The sequence below is a fragment of the Fulmarus glacialis genome, unplaced genomic scaffold (genome assembly GCF_000690835.1).
Source record: "Fulmarus glacialis isolate BGI_N327 unplaced genomic scaffold, ASM69083v1 scaffold31451, whole genome shotgun sequence".
NCBI lineage: Eukaryota > Metazoa > Chordata > Aves > Procellariiformes > Procellariidae > Fulmarus > Fulmarus glacialis.
Genome location: NW_009192816.1, coordinates 50,987 through 67,243, shown reverse-complemented (window position 1 = coordinate 67,243; position 16,257 = coordinate 50,987). Strand labels below are relative to the sequence as shown.

The following is a 16,257-nucleotide window of genomic DNA, read 5'->3' as shown; positions in this document are numbered from 1 at the left end:
AAAACTGTGAACACAGGTACATCTGTTGCTTTTACATAGCAATAGGTGCTTAGTAGATATACCGAACGCAGAAACTGATAAGATGATTAATAATGACATCCCTTTAAAAATAGAAAATGCAAGTGATTAACGATTCCCTTGGAATAGCCATGAACGATATACTTCTGGGATTGGTTTAAATCACTAAAAAATGCTCTGCCTCTACATGAAAATACACTTGCATGTCTGCTTTTTGGGTTAACGAAAGTCCTCTTAAGACTCAATTCCATAACCCCCTACTCCTGCACATAGCTTTTACTTGTGTGAATAATCCCTTTAATACTTCTAGGACTGTGCACAATCATAAGGGTTTGTAGAATTGTACCTTTGGAGACCAATATTTTATGTTGGCAGTTTGATGTTGGCTCATCTCCACTAATATTACTTGTCTGTGATCAACCTGCTTTCTAAATATATTTTATGATTTGTAACTTGATGCTAATACCAGTGAACTGTAATATTAGAGAACATAAATAATGTGACAGAAAAAGATGTGTAATCCCATATACATGTTATCTGATGCTAACATACTATTCATTAACTTCTGTTATATATTTTGAATTGTAGCATTTTGGATCCAGACATCAGTCTTGGGCAAGAAACTCATTGTCAAGTGTGATGTATAATATCCAACTTTATTTTCTCCATATGTTTGTGCTAAATGTATGCCACAACTCCTGGTATTAAATGGCAAGCATTTGGTCTCCTTAAGTAACTGTATGCTTTTGAAAGTTACATTATTTTCTGTAGAATCTTTAAAGACTATAATTTAGTTTCACTTAAAAATGTTAGGCACGTAGTATCTTACGTTCACTCATTTTCACAAAGAGAAGAGTCTAAAACACTTTGTCAGTGTTAGGGAGAAAAAAATGATTAAGGCTTAGAAGTGTACTTGATAATAAACAATACTGATTTAAGAAAGAGAGGCCAAAATCCTAATTCTGTGTTATTGAAAATGGTTTCATATTGTTGAAGAATCAGGTTGCTAAAGCTAAATATATAAAAGAAATATTAAAGTATTGCTTAAAGCTATGGTACTCTCAATGGTAGGGTTTGGCTCTAGTAAAGCAGGAAAATTTATTTCAGAGCCAAAAATGACTACTTTGGCTGTGACCAGGATTTCCTCTGCCCACCTCTGGGACCTGAAACTGGAGGTAGGAAAATCTGATTTTGGAGCCAAGTGTGACTTGTTTAGTTCAAGTCATAATTTACTGTTCTTACCTTGGGGACCTGAAAATAAAGAAACTCACTATGAAATGTTGATAATGGGCAACTCTGAAGTGCAAGCATTAAGCTAACCTTCCCAGAGAGCATTTCTTCACTTCCACCTTTCCAGATGCTTTTGATCATAGTACAGTAGAGTGTACTTAATCATGTAACAGCTAAGAGAACTTTACCAAAATATAGAGGAAAATGCAGTCAAACCCTTTTACATCAATAGATGTGCAAGGAAAATAAACTTGATAAGGCTAGGATTTCTGCGCAATGACATTACTTGAGAACTGTAGCTGACTTTGCCATTAATGAGAAGTGTTTCCCATAACTGCTATAGGGTGAATATGAACTACGATGGCAAATACTTTCTTTATTGTTTCCAGCAAGATAATTTGGGAAATATGATGGAACACATAATTTCAATTTTCTGGCTTATATGTAACTTAATGATACAAAGAGTTTGCAGCTATCGGGCTGAAGTTTCTTTCTCCTTTCTTGAGATCTCAACAAAGTGAGATATTTGTATCATTTCAGAATAATGGCATTTTTCTGAATATTTAAGTTAATTTCTAGTCCTTGTGGCAGTTTTTAAGCCTGTATGCTTTTTCTTCATTGAAAGGAGAAAGAATCTTGTGCTAGATAAATGGTTCCTGAAATAATTCATTTCTTGCATATTATATTCTAGGAAAAGAAAAATTTCTAAGAAAATGATTGTTATTTTAGATGCTTAACCTGAGTTGGGAAACATTCTATGCACTATATGAATTCCATCATAGCTTTGGATCATTTGAAAAATATTTCCACTTATCCAAAATAAATTATTGTTTTAAAATATGGGAGAACTGGTACAGAAAATTACATTTTATGGGAAGATCATTGTTCTGTTTATCTCTAGGAATTTGAAAATTCCCTGGGAAGTTAAGAATTTTTTTAAAGATATAAGACTGACTGTTCTGTTATTGATGTGATTGTTTTAAGCAGGCTGAATGTTTCTGAGCAACTTTGCCACAACTTCCCAGTCAAATCTGACAGTCCTTGTAAAAGCCTTGAGACACAGTATGTGTCATTTTCAGATGACCTGACATCAGTATAATTTAAATATTTGTAAAAAGTGATCAATTTTTTTTTATGTCAGGCTGTCTAAACCTGAGCCACTTTTACTTTCTTCTTCATTCCATTACTGGGAAAAAACTACAAATATAAAGTGGGGAGCAGAAAAACATTTATGGTACTTCCATAGGAAAGCCAAACATCATGGTATATTATTTATTGAATGTTCTCTGAGAAAGAAATACAAAATAGGGTGAAAGTGCAATGTGTGTATATGTTTGTATAAATACGTACACACACACACACACACACACACTTGTCTTTCTTCCATGCCCCACTTCATATTCAATTTTATTTTGTATTTTAATTACAAAGTAACTTTTTGAAACAATCAAATTAAGGATATAAATAAGAAATATACTTACATCATTGAAATGTACAATGTTATGTAGCAAGCCTCTAGATGTTAAATAACAATTATCTAGACAATATACTTCTAAATTTCCTAAAAGAGCACGCTTTCAGATTATTCAGCCAGCATTGTTCTTGTCTTGCAGCAGTACACTCTGAATTATTGCAATCTGCTGTGATACAGCTTACTAAAGGGTAATGCAGTGTGCAGAAGGTGACTGGCTGGATATTGCAGATCTCCATCGCTTTTTTTCTGCCCCCCCTTCTCCCCAAAGAAAAATGTCAGGAGGTATAGCTACCTGTGTTACAAAAAAACCAAGCAATGCATTAAATATGTGGTGGTGTGGTAATTTCTTACATAAGTTTGAAGCAGTAATATATCTCAAAAGCCTTTCACTTCCCACTTTTCCAGAAATAAGAATGGTTTTGAAAAGTCAAAACTATCCACACTCTTCTTACATCCAATAGAAACTGTGTTAATTAAGAAAAAAAAATCCATGGCAGAGGCTTAATTTGTGGGAGTAGCTGTAAAATCCTATGGAATACAGCATTCCTGTAGCTAAGAAAGGTAACATTTAAGTTCAACTTAACATGTAAGACTAGTGGATGGCATTTCTCTGCTACTGGTGCAAAGTTAATGTCAATATGTTGGCACAGATCACAGAAATCATCCCTGAATATATCCGGAAGTTAAGCCTTTGGATAAATAATACAGGAAATCAAAACTTTTCCTTTACATTTAATAGTTTACTTTTCTGATCCATAAAAAATTCCAAAGTGATCATCTTGTGTTATCTTGTCCTTAGCAAGTAGTGGTGACCTTTAAGTTTTTACTTTACTGTCAAAGTATGTTGAAAGCTTTAAAAGTGAAGCTATCACCTTAGGGATTTGTAAGGATGACTGACACTTACCACTTCACCTTAGATGCAGTGGCACTGAGCGTATGCAGCAGTGTTGTACCTCAAGGGAAGCTGTTTGATTTTTTTCACTTCTGCTTCACTGGAAATGGATTGAATTTTCTCTTCAAAGGAGAGTTTTGGTTGCATTAGATTTTAATCAAGTCACTTGTTCACAGTCCCTCAAAGCCTACAAGACTGAGATGAGTAGATGGGCCTGGGGTGAATGCGCGACAAGATTTGTCAAACCGTAAAACTTCCAGATCTCTGAGATGCCACATGGTGTAGTTGACAATACTAAAAGTGTTCAGCGGTTACAACATTACATAAGCTTCCCATCTCTCTAACACTGGGATTAAGAGTGAGAATACTGGGGAAGCATTTAGTCATAAAATACCTTGTGAATTCAAAATAAGAGAAATACGACTTTGCATAAAGTGGTAGTACTGTTTTTCTGCCCCAGAAGATAGTATTGGCCAGTTAGTAGACTCTAATAGACAGTAGTTCGCTGTTGGGTTGTTTGGCTTTACTTTTTGAAGTCATATTTAAGTTTTGGGGCTATGGGGAAACAAGCTAGCAAGGGTTTTCCATACATAGTTTCTTTCTTACCACCTTTGTGGGGTTTTTTCCATTTTCAGTAACTTTTCCTGGTTTTGATTATATCTTCATTCAGGCAAAAAACATTTTAAATCCGGTAGATGCCCAGTGTCTTCTCAGGTGCGCTGTTTGGGTGCAACAGTCTGCAAGATATAGCTAGTCTGAGCTCTAGATCTGCAGAGATGTTATTTCCTTATTTTATTCAGTATTATCCGAGGAAGGCAAATTTTGTGTGCGCATGGAAATTTTCAGGCAGAAAAGGTCACCTGAATTATTTTTAAGCTTATGTGGCTTTGATGCATGAACTATTGATTTGAGTTGATAGCCTCTGTGAGGGGCAGCCGCTGGAGGGTGGTAGGTGCAGGGTTCAGCCTCACAGTGATTCATCTGCTGAAGAGACTCTTGTAAGATGGAACTGTGTGACAGAGCATCTTGAAGATAATTGAGCAGTACAAAGTATTGATCATGTCACTAGCTGATAATGTCTTATTCACAGTGTGTATGGTATTGCTGTGCTCACTCTTTTAGGGTTTTGTTGTTTTTTAAAGAAATGCAGTAGTTGTGTGTGAAAGCAGAAGAGTGTGTTATGTTTGTGTCTGGTGACTGTCTTTAGTATATGAGATGGTTAGAATGGCCTTAAATTATTGTCATATACAGAATCTAGTTTGATAAATTATAGGTAATAAGCACCTGCATATTTCATACTGTTTTATATGTATTAACACTGCACTTGGAATGCTTTGAGCATTTAAAGATAACGTCCTGCCATAATATCTTTTTCCTGTGGGTTAATAAATGGAGACATTGTGTTTAGATACGGCTTTTAGTAGGTCTACCGAGGAGTGAGGATGTTTGAAGCATATTCTATGACTCACCCAGGTCTTTACACGTTCATTATTTAGTCTTAAATCTCACAGACGTTGTTACTGCTTTTGAAGTGAGGGGGGAAAAGTTAAATGCTGCCCTATTTAATGCTACTTCTGTTTAAGGATTTTCAGATGTAAAAGAAAAGAAATGTGTTTTCATGTCTTTTACTTTCCCGCACTTAAAAACTTTTATGATTACTTGGCATTCGTCAGGAGGAAAGTAGATGGCAAGTATGTTCTTAAAGAATTCTAATTATTGCTATTTCAGGTGGAAGAGAGACTCTAACTGGACACGTGAGATTTTTAGGATGGTAGATTTGCTTAAAAAACATTTTTATGTCTTTTTTTTGAATGGAAGCAGGGAACGACCACCTGGTATTTTTTGCTTGTTTGTTTTTAGGAGGTGGGGAATTAGTAGATGTTAAACATGAATGTGTCTTTTAAAGTTTTTTGGATTATATGAGCAATGGTCTTTGTTTTCATTACTATTTTTCCTCTCATAAAACCAGAGAAACAAGTCAGTGGAATGCCAGAAAACATTCATATCCATTTTCTGATTTTTGTTTCCATGGAGGATAGATGGAGGAGAGTGTTGGGGAGTGAAGGACATAAGTTTACACGTGTGTGTATACATGTACCTACCTACACATGTGTGCATGTATTGACATAGTTCCAAGCTTATTTGCCTTTTTCGTTTCAGCAGTTGTCTCCTTCTTTAAGCTGGGCTGTCACAACACTGCTAAGTGCTGATGTAAAGAGAAATGCAGGTTTAGATGAGTGCTCTGTTTAGCTGTTCACAATAGTGCCATTGTATTCATGAATTTCTGTCTTGTCTTTAGACTTCTGGGTAATCTGGTTTGTAATCCCACAGGTTACAAACTGGAGGTCATTTTTAATCTACCAGAGAAAATAGGAGTCAGTTAAAGATGTTTGTGAAGTGATGTCTTGTCAAAGAACAGGCCTGGCTTGTTAACTATTAGTAACAGCTTATGATTTTTTTGTTTGTTTTTAGAAAGCAAAATATAGCACTACATTTGGTTAAGTAAAGTAATGCATCTAAAAAAAAAAAATCTCGAAACTTTGCCAGATAAAGTAAAACCAAGCACTGTTTATTTTGCTGATTTAAATCGCACAAAATAAAAAATTGTATACTGTGGCTTAGCCCATTCAACCTTCATATAGTGATACTGGCACTGATAAATAGGTTTACAGTATTCTGATTATGAATTGTAGCTGCCCCAAATATACATTCTCCAGTCCTGCTAGCTTTGCTATTAGCTCCTTAGGTCTAAGGTCCTGTTCTTTGGCTGAGATAAAATGATTCTGGATGAGTGTCTGCTGGACCATCTGCTTGTTTTTACTGAAGTAAAATTTTAAAAAAGTAATTAATTGTGTAGCACAGTAATTTTTATTCTTTGTAGGTTAAATGCTTTCTCCTTAAAACTTCTTAACAGGTAAATTAGCATGTAGGATGCTGTGCGTACCTTTACCTGAAGATATCTAAAATGTACTGAAATTGTTTCACATTTCCTTATCTCAGTTGTAAGTATGACTGCAAAACAAGGAGAAGCTTTATATTGACGGAATGGAAAGAACTCAATTTAAAGGAGAAAATGGTGCTTTAATTTTATTGTCTATCCATTGATTTTTCTATAGAAACAAATAGTTCATAATAGATTGATATTTGTATACCTTGCTGTTAAATATAGCCATGGTTTTGTTAATTTTGAATAAATCTGGTTCGGCCTGGTGTGTTGCTAAAAAGGCATGCTGCAGGCTTCTGTGTCTGAATTTGCAGGTTATTTGGGGGTTCAAAAACAAGCTCTAGTTTTTGAGTTAGTCTTCTGAGCTTCATGCCATAAACTAACTGATATAGTCCATGGTCATAACAGTATAAATCCACTTTATGTACTTATATATCATTTGAATCCTGAATAAGTCTGAGTTTCTTCATGTGAAGCAATGTTACCACAGGTAACTTTTTTTTTGTGATTTATCAAACACTTAATCTAATATAATGAATGTTGTTTAATGTTGTTGTTGTTGTCGAAGAAAAACTTGTATTGCTAATTTTGATTGAAAAATACGCTTGAAAATTCTATTGAATTGTAGCAGAAACTGCCTCAAAATATTTTTTCCAAGTCATAAAAAAAAAATTTGTTCATGGCATTTATTTTTTGTTGATATTTCTCAGTTAATATTTCATAGTGAAAGATGTCGAACTAATTAAGCATTAAAAGAACGAGCGGTTAGCAGGTATAATGTTGTTAGACTTCAGTTAATGTGAATGTGACCGTGACCTCCCAGATAGATCAAAGACTAATCTGTCTGACAGCTACAAGATGGCAGCGCTTGCCACAGGCCTTCTGCTGCTGCTTGCTGAAGCTATTTGTCTGTAAAGCATGCGTGATAGCTAAGAGTATATTTTTAAGGATGAACAGGTAAAAGTAAAAGGCTGTCTTTTGACATTTTAACTAATCCCTGCTAGCCTGTGGTTTACTGCACATTTAGGATATTTGCTAGCAGGAGAGACTGGCTTTTTCACATATGTAACATGTCATTTTGAATTGGGCGTTGATTTGATGCTTGATAATGTAAGAGTTATACAATGAAATAGATTCTGATTGCATTAAAATGACACGCCCTGGCCTTTTACCTTTACTAGACTTATAATGAAAACTGAACTCTCAGCAATGTAAGTTGTCATCTCATGCTGAGACATGATCATTTAAGTGAGAAAACAGAATGTTTATTTTCTGTTAACCCTTTTTTAATTAAGGTAGAAAAGATAGGTTTTAAAGATACATTACACATTTAGACAAGAGAAAATGGATTTTTATATAATTTGAGAAATGAAATGGCATTGTTGATGTGCGGTACAAGCAGTATACATTTGCATAATGCTAACATGCATTACTTTTACTTTTCTAATACATTTTATTCACAGGGTAATGCAATACAATGCAGATGATCTGACTGGTTTTGCGTTCTCCTGTGTTAGTTCAGTGGTTTTATGCACATAATTAAAAATATCATAATTTTTATCAGTGTAAGACACATGACTAGTTATTCTAATACTGTTTCGAACAGTCTGCTCGCAAAGTAAGAAACTGTGGTAAAGCTACATTTGTTACAATTGGCCAAAATCTTACTGATAACAGAAACTCTTCAAAAGAGGAAATTTTTGGAAAACTTACCAGGACTGGAAGACACATGCAAAGTATGTACAGGAGTACATTGTGATTGGTTACGTTTCAAAGACTTCAGTGAAATTTTCTGACATCATACCTCATTTCAAATGGGTGAGGAGTACCCTTTTGTTTGTCCAGGTAGTATTTCCATTTGTAGAAATGCACAGATATGCTTAAATTCCTTTTTAAGGAATGGTCTTAATGTTCATAAAGAAGTCATCTTCTGTTTTGAAAATTGCAAAGGAAACCTCACATGCCAGTCAATAAATGCTGAGTGACTGGAAGAAATATTAAATCTGTGAAATCAAACTGAATTTACTTTCTGGCTGTAAAGATTGAACTTGTAAATTTGACAGGAAATTGAAAGGGCATAAGTACATAAAATAAAATTTCTTATCCAAATTCAACTGGAGAGTTACCTGTCAGAAGAGGTTAGAAGCCTGCTGTTTTCTCTCCTGAAGCGTGTCCTTTCACTTGTCAGTTTAGAAAGGTTAATAGTGTACAAAAGAGCAATGGAAAGGCCCTTTTTGGTGTAGTTTTATGTTTGTTTATTTAAAAGAAAATACAATTCAGTCCCCCCCTCCCAATAATAATAAATTCTTTTGATATATGTTGGAACTGTGTATATTGTCCAAATAAAATTCTTGTTCAAATTCAGATCAGGCATTGTATGTGTAGTTATCCATATGATTAGAAAGGGGAGGCAGGGGGCTTCTTTTGCTGTTGATACCAGATCTGCTTTTGAAGCAGCTAGGAGAGAGCATTTTTTAAAAAAGAGGAGCATGCTCTTTTCTGCCTTATGCGAGTCCATGGGCCTGCAAACCTTAGCTGCCACCTTTGCTTCACATTTAGCCAGTGAAACGTTTGTTTTCAAACTGCAAAAGTTGGTGCCAAGCTAGGAATTAGAGTTGGTGTTGCTGACTTTTGGTACTTTGGTGAGGCCACTCTCTCTCTAAAGTACTTTCTCAGCCTCTGTAGCACAAGAGGTTTTATTTGCTTAACCCTCACTTGAGAAAAGTATGGTCTGGTCCCAGCAATAGATTAGGAGTCAGCATTTGTGATAAAGGAAAGGATAAAGATCTCCATTGTATCATTTACTTCCAGATGAGCAAATAAAACTGTGGTCTAGTTTAGTCCATTTACTTGTATCTGGGTTTTTTGCCTGTGTGAACAGCTTATCCTTCTCTTGCTAGTACAGAGATTTGGAGAAGTGTGTGGTGGTTGTGTTATTACATATAAACTGTTGGAATAGATCACGTGTTAAGAATAACTTTAGACAGGTAAAAGCCATAATTGGTTAGTATGCAAAATACAAAGTTGAAACACTGAAGCACACTTTACGTATTCACTTATTTAATCAATGTTTGCTTGTTTTCCCCTTTTAGAATATTTACTTTTCAGCATCATTATTGAAACCAATATTTTTTGATTTCTTACTTAGGTTGAATTAAAGAGGAAGTACAATGACCAGCACAAAAATACAAGAGGCCTTCTACCAGGGAGTCAGTGGTATGAAATTCAAGCTTACAGGGCTCTGAACCAAGCCCTGGGAAGGTGAGAGAAACTGAATGTGATTAAAAATATATATATATTTGTAGAACTTTTTTTGTGACATCTTTAGGGATTAATTCCTCACTGTTAACACAAAGGGGATAAGTAAGGCCAAAAAACTCATATTGCAGAAATCAGATCTTCAGCTGTTCTGTACTGGCAACTGTCTGGTTTTCAATCTGTTGTGCATTTGAGCATTTTTATAATTCAGAGTTTTTGTTTTACATTCAGAATCCACTTTAGTTTGGTTGCAGGTTTTATTGCTTGTAGTCCAGATATACAGAAAGGAAAGCATTTGCAGAGAGAAATAGTTCTTGAGCTTATAAACCAAATGAAAATTCTTAGGTCTTTTCAAATGTACTAATTGTTCACACTCCTGGTGGGCTCAAAACAGTTGTTTGATGTTTAGCCTACAAGTATTTTTGAAAGGGAAAAATAGCGGGGGTTTTTCTCAGACCTTTGCAAAAGGTCAATACAATTATCATGCTCACTGATCTCTTTCCGGGTGTAGAAGAAGTGGTATAGCTTACTTTCTCAAAAGAAAAAATTCCCCCCAAATTTTATTAACAGGATAGAATTAATTCATCCTTCTCCAACAAAATTTATCATATACGTAGATAGATATAGCTATCTGTCATCCATATCTATCATAGATGCCATACGTCTGTCTTAGGTGTATAGAGGGTACAGACACAGGTTTATAGATAAGAAGAGCAACATCAGCTGGAAGACTCTTATTTTAATTAGACCTAATACAAATGTGATGACCTAAGTTAACGTTTTAAAAGCAAATTGAGAGAAAATAGTCTACATTAGTAAAATCTCATTGTGAATTCTTGTTGCAGTTCTGATTTCTCAGATTCCTATTTGGAGAGTAAGAACGTTAGTTAAATTTGTTAAGAAAAATCTAAGGAAGATGTGGAATGCTAATAGTAAGAAATGAACTGGAAGTTTTGTCACTGTGAAATAAGTTTTAACTTAAATCTAGTTTCAGTGAAAGTTGCTTATTGTATAACTTGCCATTTAAATGAAACTATGCTAGGCTAAACTTAAATGGAGAAAATAGACTTCCATTCTGACATAAATGTATAAATTGTGTGTAATACCGTTAGACTAAGCTCTTGCTGAACTGAGATTTGACGAAGGATGACAGTGTATGATGACTATTTTTATAAAACTAAAACAGTCTACTAAGCTGATACTAAGTCACATAGTAGATAGGCAAGCTTCTTAGTGCAAAGGTGCCTGCAGGGACAGAAGTGAGCAGAAGGATGACAGTCGTCACCCTGGCACTTTTCTCTTAATTTAGTGCTGTTACATTATGTGAAGTAACACAAGTCCATGAAATGAAATAGCAGCCTTTGGGAATATAACAGACGGTGTGTATGGCCAGGTGACAATCATGCTATGAATTCCTTGCAGTGCTACTTTTTCTGGAAGTGTGGGATATGTCTCCAGTGGACATAATTCATTTAAACTATGAGTTAAAAGAACATTTATTAAAGCAATGAAAAAATGAGAAGCTGGAAGAAATCTGTTTCTTAAAGATGTTTTGGTAGCTTTTCTTATCATGGAGAGACTTCAAATATAAATCAGTAATACTTCTTTGGAGAGCCAGCCTTGTCGCTCCCATTTTAAGCCCTGACTCTCATACACTTGTGGTTTTATGTACATTTGTAAACATCTTCAAAAGTTGTCCTCTTCTTATACAATGGGGATAATAATCCTCAACTATTACTGACAGATTCTTTTCTGTATTTCATTTATGTTATCACTGTTCTTTAATGTTTTTTTTCTGGCAGGCAGTATAGAAATCCAAATGATGTTAAAAATAATATCAACACATGTAAAGTGACTATTGGATTATTTCTGTAGGCCACTAACAACTGAATTATGAACTCAATGGTATTGCTCACAGTTTTGATCTGTAGCATTATTCATTTTGTTACTAAAGAGAGTTAGGAATAACATGCGGTTTAGAAACAAAGAAGTGCGTAGTTATTTAAAAACCTGCTTGCAGTTCCATCATTTTCTTTTCTTTTACACTTTTACATGTTATCCTTTCAGTATTTACGCTGCCCAGTGGAAATCAGCCACTGATTAGCTGCTGAATATTTGTGTGGGGTTTTTTTAATTCACCTGTTTTCATACAGTAAATTCAAGAATTGAAGGAAAATTAAGCTTCCATGACATCCATAACAATTTTTGGTGCAAGACAGTAGAAAAGCACTTCCTGTATATTTTTGCATATTCTAGCTGACTCATTGCAATCCCTGTTGTCTGATCAACACAGTTTTTTACTATATGTACTCTAATTATATATACATTCCTTTTTGTTGCTCACTTATAGGTGTATAAGACATAGGAATGACTGGGGTGCTCTTATTTTAGTTGATGACCGCTTCCGGAATAACCCTAATAAGTATATAACTGGTAAGCTGTAAAAATCTTTCTGGGAAATTTCCTAATATCAAAATTGCAGAAATATGGTTATACAAATACAGGTGAGTAGGAAAAGTCGTAACGAAATATATCCATTCAACTCAAATTGTGCAGTTGAAACTGAAAACTCTAAAACTGTACCCTGGTGTATTGCTAGTTCATTAAATACACTGAAACACATTGACACCAATGTTCAGTCAATTTAGTTTCTTTCCCCTTTTGGATATACAGATAATGATACAGAAATTTCAGTGTGCAGAAATTGAGAATTCTTTCTTAAAATGGGACCTATAAAAACTTAAGGACTCTTAATCTTTGCATATTAAATATAGATAATGTATGTATATGTGTGTATGTGTATATATATGTATGTATTAAAAATAGTTACTAGATTTTTTTTATTTGGACTTTGGGTAAGTCTCTAGTGGATGTATACTTTCTGCCTATAGGGAGCTTTAATGATTAGGGTTATCAGTCTGAATTTAATTGTGGCTTTTTAGGTAAGAACGGGTAAAGGTTGTGCCATTTGGAACCACCAAATGCTCAATACGCAAAAAGTATTTTCTGTTTGTAATTTTATACTGGCTAGCAATAAATGCAGATAAATAAAACAGGTCATGCACACTACCCTAATAAATAAATAAAATTTTACTTAAAAAAAAAAAAAATTGCTTAGGAATGCATTATGTATCTTTGTTCCTGCCCTGTTTAGAAGAGATGGGCAAAAAGATGATATAAACAGATAATGTTGCAGTCTAGTCAGTAGGTGGAGCTCAGCTGCTGTAGTACAAGTCAAATCGCTTTTCTAACATGTCTGTTTGTACTAAAAATACATTTAAATTATCTCAGTGAACAGGAGTAATTCATAATACAAATAATCTGTATGTTCAAGACTTGATAAGATTAGTACTTTTTCTAAAAAGTAAAACTTCACAGAAGGATCAAGTTCTCTTTTTAAAACTGATATTAAAAGAATGTTTAAATGGGTTTAAAAACACTTCTTAAAAATCAAGAAAGTTAGTTTTTACTTCACTCTTGTGTGTTCCAGCATCATCTAAACAGCTATAATGCTGAAGACATCTGGTATTTGAGGATTTTAAAAATGATTGCTGTGTAAGAGCATATTGTATTATATTTTAGCTATTGGGCAGTTGTGATTCTTTCTGAATATGTGAGTTACTGTTACTTAATCTGAAATAAAGTTGTAAAAACTTCATTATATTCTAATTTTTGTCAGACTCTGTCAGTATGATAATAAATAGCCGTATTCTACGTAAGTTGCTTTTTAATAATTCATGATAAGAAGCAAAATGAACACCCAGGCATAAAAGAAGTATAATGATGTTTTTGCAACACAGCAGTTTGAACAGTATCAGTGAAAAAGGTAAAGGTCTTTTAATAAAAAAGAATAATATTGTTAGTATTACTCATTAAAAGACTACTATTGATTAAATCAAGTTCCCAGCCTTGGAAGGAAGACATGCATTATCTTACTTTCATGAGCAACTTCTTGAAATCTTTATGAATCTGTCTATACATACGTAGAACTATTTGCAATTTTAGGGTACTATTTACTGATATGAAATACTTGGTATAGCTTATGCAGTCTTATAGTAACACTTTTTTTTTTTCTCCCCTTAGGATTATCTAAATGGATTCGTCAACAAATCCAGCACCATGAAAATTTTGGTAGTGCACTTGAATCCTTGTGTGCATTTGCTATAAGAAACCAGAAAAGCATTGATTGTTCATCGGAGTGCAGCAGTGAATTTCTCCATGTACCTTCAAATTCAAAAGACCTGTCACAAGCCTCTCAACAGGAGGCAACTATTCATCTGTCACCAGATGTTCCTGCTAAAAGTGAGGAGCAAAATTTGGTTTCAGAAATTAATTTTACTACAACCATCAGCTCAGTTAATCCTACAGCATCAAATCAGCCAAGTAACATCATGGCAACAATGAAACAAAGTATGTTCATTTCCTGTGGAAAAAACTTAATTAACAATTTTAAATGTGAAGTTGGATCTTTCTTGGAAGAAACAAACAGTTTTTAAAATTACAGAAGTGCTAGGGTGCAAAATGATAATTACTCACAAATGTGTATGAGCGGTGCTCAACAGACTGAAATTAATTGTCATTCCATCTGGTTGTCTTCAAACAATTGATAATGTTTGATAAGTTTATAGTACAATCAAAAATGTTTTCACTTCAATTTCTTTTTCCATTGAAAACTATGAAGATAATTTAAAATACATTTGAAACACATAAAGATTAGCACTATTGCAAGATGAGTGCCTTGGTTCAAGCTACATCTGTTGTTTAGACATTGCTGTGAGACATCTTTCATAGAATCTCTTCCGGTACCATCTTTACAAGTAAATATCTATCCATTCTTAAATTTTAGGAAAGCTTATGACTTCATTTCAGGCAAGAAAGATGTAAGTAACATAAGAGCACAATAATAAAAAATTACAAATTTAAAATCCAGTCATACTTTACTCTAATTTTACATATGCTAGTTAATCTATTAATTAAATTAAGACAATTCATGTGCAAAGATAGTTGTAACATCTGGGCTTTTGTTTGTATTGGATCTTAATGAGTATTATATAAGAACTGTAAACCTAATAAAACAGTGGTAATTTTGATGTGCTAAACATGCTGTAAATCAGCAGGGGGAAGGCATATACAATTAATTAACGTTTTGTGATTTTTCACAGGTGGCCAGAAAGTTGATGTAGAGAGTCATTCTCACCATGTAACACACAGAAAAAAACATATGGACTCCACATCCAAAATGCCAGCAACTAAAATAGAGAGAGAAAAAAAGAATGGCTGGACTAATGCTGGTATTATGAAAGAACATTGCTGCTTTAAACCACTGACTTCAACACCTTTGCCTATAGCCAAGAACTGCATGTCCACAGCTAGTAGCAAACAAAAGAATGTGAATAAGGCTAGTGAACTTATTGATAGTGTAAATCAATGCCAGTCATCATTAATTTCAGAACACAAACCAAGTGTACCAGAACCGTGTTTGGAATCAACTAATTTTTCAGTTAAAAATACTGAGGCTCCAGTTGCTGAAGAGCATCCTAATAAGCTACAGCTTCAAGTTGAGCCCTGCAGTGAGTTTCCTTCAGCCGGAGGGAAATCTGAAATTTCAATGTTAAATGTATCTGCAGAAGCTGAAGATGAGGATGAGAGTATCTACTTCACACCAGAACTCTACGATGATACAGAATCAGAGGAAGAGAAAATCGGATCACTGGTTCCAACCTGTAACACAGATGAGAATCAGATTCAATGTCGAAACTCCACAGTTGCTGATGATCTTTTTGCAATCAACACCTCAGAAACACTAAGTGTGACTAAAAAAATGATTGATGATGATGGCAGAAGTGCAAGTTTACATGGAATAATGCAAAATGAGGGGAGTGAGAATAGTGCAGTTCATAATGTAGAGATGACTAGTGAAATAGAAGCAGAGCAGATAGCATCTCAAGAGATGGACACCAAAAAATGGAAAATCAGTCTTTCCAGATCACGAAATAAAGGTGTGTCATCTTTTCTATTGAACAATACTAGCACATAGTGACAGCTTCTTTAGGAAACGTAGTGAGCAGCTTTTACAACGTAGCCTCACTATAGAGCAGTGATGGCTTTCCAGTTCTCATTTTATATATGCTACTATCACACCTGATTTTTCATTATACTTTTTTGTTTTTCACTGTGAAAGTTATGCAACGTGCAGTTTCCTATAGATATAATTAAGACTCTTCATCCTAACTGTGTGGCAAAAGGACATCATGTGTGGAAATTCTAAATAGAAGCCCAAGTAGCATTTTACTTGTAATTATAGGCCGAGGAGGTTTGCCTATTACAGATTTAATTAATCTGCCATTAAATACAATCAAACAGTTGGGTTTTTCTCAGAAAGGAAAATACCCATATAATCAAATTATGGTTTTCTGCATTTGTTAGGGCTTTTTTTTTTTA

At 34.3% G+C, this 16,257-nt stretch overlaps 1 protein-coding gene across 1 annotated transcript in view; it reads left to right on the top strand.

Annotated features, from left to right (window-relative positions):
• BRIP1 (BRCA1 interacting protein C-terminal helicase 1) overlaps nt 1-15,853 on the top strand; it is a 61,427-nt gene extending 45,574 nt beyond the window's left edge. The window contains exons 16-19 of the mRNA XM_009587222.1: nt 9,707-9,819; nt 12,167-12,249; nt 13,900-14,199; nt 14,979-15,853. Coding sequence (XP_009585517.1) covers nt 9,707-9,819; nt 12,167-12,249; nt 13,900-14,199; nt 14,979-15,853 — 1,371 coding nt within the window. The remainder of the gene's footprint in view (nt 1-9,706; nt 9,820-12,166; nt 12,250-13,899; nt 14,200-14,978) is intronic.
• The last annotated feature ends 404 nt before the right edge of the window (nt 15,854-16,257 follow it).